At 37.2% G+C, this 5,562-nt stretch overlaps 1 protein-coding gene across 2 annotated transcripts in view; it reads right to left on the bottom strand.

Annotated features, from left to right (window-relative positions):
* Positions 1–124: 124 nt before the first annotated feature.
* Frmd5 (FERM domain containing) overlaps positions 125–5,562 on the bottom strand; it is a 29,707-nt gene continuing 24,269 nt past the window's right edge. For both annotated transcript variants that reach the window (XM_070659636.1, XM_070659644.1), the window contains one exon: positions 125–5,093. In XM_070659636.1, the coding sequence (XP_070515737.1) occupies positions 4,666–5,093 (428 nt within the window). In that variant the 3' untranslated portion in view covers positions 125–4,665. The remainder of the gene's footprint in view (positions 5,094–5,562) is intronic.

Genomic DNA, 5,562 nt, shown 5'->3' with positions numbered 1-5,562 from the left:
ACATATAAACTTTGATCGACGAAGAGAAACCGAGAGTTTAGACGCAAGAACTTGTTTTTTATCTGCTGAAGAAAAGCTGCAAAACTTTGGATGGTATCTTATTATGCATTACGTACTGAGAGGATTTGCAATGAAATTTCTCGTTTATTCATGCATGCGATACAAAATTTCAAGGACTAACAGACCAGGAAAAAAAACACACCCCCTCATACGACTACAACTGTTCGCTACAATTTGCAAGCGTACAAAAAGTGTACATACGAATGGAGATTGTAGAAAGATTATCATCGTTATTTCGTTTTGATTAGCGCAGAGCTCCACTTCACATCGTCGCGTCGGCCGTTTTTAATTAACATCGCATCCACCTTTGTCACATTTGTACACAACGTAGTATTTAGCCCTCTGTTAAATTATTCTTGCAGTCGCGTCCGTACAAAGATTCGGCTAAAATTCACATAGCAGCTACAGCAAATAAAATACTTATCCCATCACTTATCGAATAAATATCTAACGAATTAATCCCAAGAACCTCAACTTGACTATTAAAAGTAATGCAGTAGGTTAAACGTACATTTACATAAAAATCCGCGCATTTCGGCAGCGTTGTCAAGTAATTATTATACAATAACAATTGACGTACAGCCGTGTTTTTATCATCGAGTACGATGACTGATTGCGTGCTAGAAAGGTGTGATAATTTTAATAAACAAGTAAATGAACTTTTTTATTACGTAACCCCGATTAAAAACTACTGTCGTTTGCAGTTTTATGCTCGTTGAGATTTTACAATAAAAATAAAATATGCAATATAATGTCAACTGATGATAGAAAAATCGATAACATGGCAAAGAAAAAAATTTCAAATTTTTCATGTCTGCACAACTACATCGTATGGTATTTTCAAAGTATCACACCCACATATACGTATGTATGTGTAACACGATTACACGTTCTCAAAGAAATCTCGAACCTGCTAACAATTTAACATGAAAAACTGCGATCTATTAGTTATTTCGATATGAATTAAATCTTTACTCCTCAAATCTCCAAAATTAAAGAGAGTTAAGTAGCGGTTCTTATTGTTCTAATGCTCGATACCAATTTCGTCGCCAATAATTGTATCGCCTAAATCTAAATTATTGAAAACAAATGTTGTCTCTATCTTTTAGATACGTTTTGTTATATTGCCTGCTTTTTTAATTACTGCGTAAAATCAAAAAGCTAGCATTTAATAATTTTGACATTATCGTGAACATTCCTTCTTCATATATGATATATATGTATACAGCTGCATGTCGACTATTTATAATAACTTAATTTTACCGAGGAAGGTCTGAAAAATGAATCGCGCAGGAACTGCGCCCAACGATCTTCAACTTTCAATGTTACTTTGTTCCATTCCTTATGTCAAACAGTTATCTACTCTGTTCTTTTCGAACTTTAGACCGAGTGTCTCCTTAAAAGTTTTACTCTCCAAGTAAGATTTCTATTAATCAAGACTCGCGATTATTACAAGTAGAAATCGCAATCCTATTATCGGAGAGCATTTGAAACAGAAATTTCCTCACGTGCAAATTCTTGAGTACGATATAGTTCTAAATTCTGTGTTACATGAATTTTATTGATAAGAGAGCAATCCTCGGAGAGTATAACAAATTGAACGTGACAAGAAATTCTTGTTCTTATTTAATGCGTATCGAATAATTTCACTCTCTAAGATTACTCTTGTAGAGTATTTTTGCTCGCGCAGTAGAATTATTCAGTATTCGAGATTCCTCGTGTTAGAATCAGATTTGAATTAAGAAATAGCATATCAACTTTTCACGTTTTAATCGACTTCGTCGTTTCTGTTTGAGTTTCTCTCCTTTTTTTACATCAATTGTGTATCCTTAATTAATAACTAGAATTACATTACATTGCAATTGACATCCGTTTATTTATACAATTAGTTTGACGCTTGCGGCAGTCCCCTGTCCCAACGAAAAGCGTTTGGCTGTCACATGAAACGTGACCTTTTTGCGTGTGAATTAATCTTCGTCTACGCTATCCGGTTTAAGTGAATTACATTTTAACTGAAACTAATCCTATCCCAGCTGGCTTATTAGTAAGCCACGAAAGTTTGTGAGGTTCTACATATTGGCTAGTCTGAAACGACAAGGCTAATAATAGACTAGGAAGGAGGTTTCGTTTATCGCCCACCTGGGACAGACCGAAATCTCGCGAGTCCCCGTTGCTTTATTAACACCGATGACATGTCGCGTCTCGCACAGTTACCACTCTATTCTTCTAGAGCCGTCTGTACTTTCGGCAATACTTTCATCTTAATCCGCGTTAAAAGTCATCTCAGATCTGACAAATTTATCTTCCACCGATTTCGAAAATTTCATAAATCTGTGTCGAAGAGATAGGACAGGTTTCGCGGACAAGAGAGTGCCGCCAGTAATTTCGACGCAAAGATCGTCACGAAATTCATTCATAATTCACTTAATTTCTTTTTCCTCGCGCCCCATTTTCGTTCAGCTTAGGGCGGATTCCGAGAGAATTGAACGACATGAAAGGGTGTAAGACAGCGTAGGCACTTTTAGGAAAAATGGCTGACAGTGAGGCTGCGTGTCCGCTCAAAAGTTAAAAGCCCGTCTTCTCCAGAACAAGTGTCAACTGTAGAACTTTATGATTAACGGAGAGTCGAGAGAATCATCAAGTATCCTCTTGAAAAATTTTTCCTATCGACGATAAAAGTTTGCCGCTTTCGATAATAAAACGCTGAAGCGGACATTCAGTCTAAGGTGTAAGATGAATCAGTACCTGCTTGTGTAAGCAAAAGTGTTGAAATAAGCATGTAAGCTATACTTTAATATACGTATAATTTAATACATTAAAGTCAAAAAACCGCATTCTACAAATTCGAAAAAAAATTAATAAGAGTTTCAAAATAAGATTTGTTTAAACTTTGATACAAAAGTTTTTCTACTTGTAAAATTAGAAATTAAGCGAATAAGCGCGTATGCACTATGCAATTGTTTCATTTTAATTACAAGCATATCTTCCTAAAATTTCTTACAATTTTATCAAACAAGCAGGTCCTGATTCACTTTTATAAGAGAGACGTTTCATAAGATCTATTAAGAATTTACACATTGCAACGAAGAATGTAGATACTCCTCACGATAGAATAGGATGATAAGACAGTGATTACGCACATCAAGCGCACCTATGTCCGTGCACATCCGAGTAAGAATACAAAGAAAATGTCAGCGGGTCGAAGTCAGCGGAAAACCTCGTTAATTTAACACTGCCACGCAATATCCTCCACCATTTTCATACTAGAGCTGCACGTATATAATCTACAGTTATCTACGAAACAATTGCTTTTCGTTGACGATTTAAAATAATCTAAAATCTCTATACTTAAGTAGCGTCGCCTCGCCAGTGACTTGTTTATATGTATATATTTATATATGTATATAATATATTACATATTCGCTTTTGCGTGTTCATGTGTATGTGTATGAATGTGTAGATGCATATATGCATATATGCATGCTCTTTCTTTCGTCTCTTCACAATGTCAAAATATTTTTGCTTTGTGTATTATACTGACTTGTGAATGTTGCTATTTTCGGGCGTCTCTTCGTGCTATCCGCGACACACAGGGAAAAGTTTCATAAAAGTCCGGTGAAAGAGCACTCATGTCCTCATTCTTTTCATGGTAACACGATAGGCCATTCGATAACCAGCAACCCACTGTGTTTGTATACTTAACATCCGTCTGCGTGCAGATACTACCTGCGTCGAACAAGATCGAGTTTTTTTTCATAGCCAAACTTTGTAATTTGTTACATTTTTCGAATAAAGATATAAAATATCATGATATAACGATGCTATCAAATTTTGATGTAGTTAAAGATTTTTAAAGACAGCTTTTTAAAGATATAGCTAAGTAATTTGTTTTCAAAGATTTTTGTTATTGTTGCAATTTTGCATAAAAATCTTAGAATTTATTATATTTATAATTTATAAATTAATTATTAACATTGTTCATTCAATAGCATGATTTATCATATCACGATAGATAATTTCACCAAAGATTATTACTTCATTAAAAAATCGGAACGGAATTTAATACGTCTACTTGCAAAATAAATAACGCGAAATAAATTAAGATAAATATCGTAATAACCATAATTGGTGAACATAACGGATGGAATAAAACGTATAAACACAATTTCATACATACATCCTGCTCACATCCCGATTAAATACAATCTTTGTACAATTTTATACAGAATTCTGATTTCCTGTCGGTCGAATTAGAACGTGTTCCTTGCGCATAAATTCGCGTGAAATTCTGATCTTGACTAATCTCTTCAACGCGACGCTTTTCATCTCTCTTTTTCCCTCCGGTCTTTCTTTCTTCTACTTCCGGTAGCACTCGGTCTTCTTGGTCTGAAACACTCACGCTCGTGAGACCAAGTGGCGATGCGACGACGCGCAACGGCGATAAAGAAACAAGTGAAAGAGACTAAGAGGCGCACGTTCTTTTCTCCGCGATTTGCCGGCCGTAAATTCTTTCAGTCATGTCACGAGTCCGTCCTAGCAACTTGGCACTGAAGGGAGAGCGAGCTACGCGACGACGTAGGACGATCTCGGCCCGGTCTTGTCACATCAGAATAGGCCGAGCTTGGTCCGCAGGAACTCCTTGATTGGAATGTAATATTGGCTTTTTAAAGCCACCATTTCCGGCGTCTTACGCAGGCTGTTGAACAGCGTCGTGTCCGTTTCAAACACCAGTATCGTCACGATGAACAGTACCGTGATCGTCAGCATAAACGCCGGTATAAAGATCCTGATTATGTGCAGACTCCTGTGTCTGAGCTTGCCGGCCGCCGCACGCCGAGCACCCTGATGACGATGCTGCTGCTGTTGTTGCTGCAAGCTGAGCTTGGAATTCTGCAGCTTCTGCATCTTCGGCACCGGCGTAACCGAACGGCTGTGCGGCTTGCCGGAGGCATCCAGCAGCTGGCTCTCAGACGAGGAGTGATCGAAGGAGTCCCTGAAGTAGTAATCGTTCACCTCGCCTTCGTGCTGGCCGACTGAAACAGAAATTACGCGATCGATGCCATTGAATGATTGTTTTGACAAGACACGTAAAAGACGGAAACGTTACAGGTGCAGAGGCTCTCTGGCGACCTCGCACACCGAAGTTTGAGAAGCATATTTGTACGACTAGCAAGGTTTTTATAGCGTTATTTGAGATAATTCTTTCAAGCGGTTTATATATTTTATATTTATTAAAAAAAAAAAAAAACAGCCACCAAAATTTTCGTTAATTTCACACAAATTAAAATAAAAAAAAAATAAAAAAAATAAAAAAATGTACAACGGTGGCTCATTAGAATAAAACTTTGATCAACGTAGGTTATTTATTTCGTACATTAATTCGTTAGATGAGATCAACAGATACCTGTCTCACGTTAATTCACGTACGTACACTCACCGTCAGGAATGGCATTCGTGGTGCTGCGACGATGGCTAGCGTACGTGATCTTTGGCGTGGTATAC

The sequence above is a fragment of the Cardiocondyla obscurior genome, linkage group LG01, assembly GCF_019399895.1.
Source record: "Cardiocondyla obscurior isolate alpha-2009 linkage group LG01, Cobs3.1, whole genome shotgun sequence".
NCBI lineage: Eukaryota > Metazoa > Arthropoda > Insecta > Hymenoptera > Formicidae > Cardiocondyla > Cardiocondyla obscurior.
Note: the sequence above shows the minus strand (reverse complement) of the source record. Positions and strands in the feature narration are given on the sequence as shown.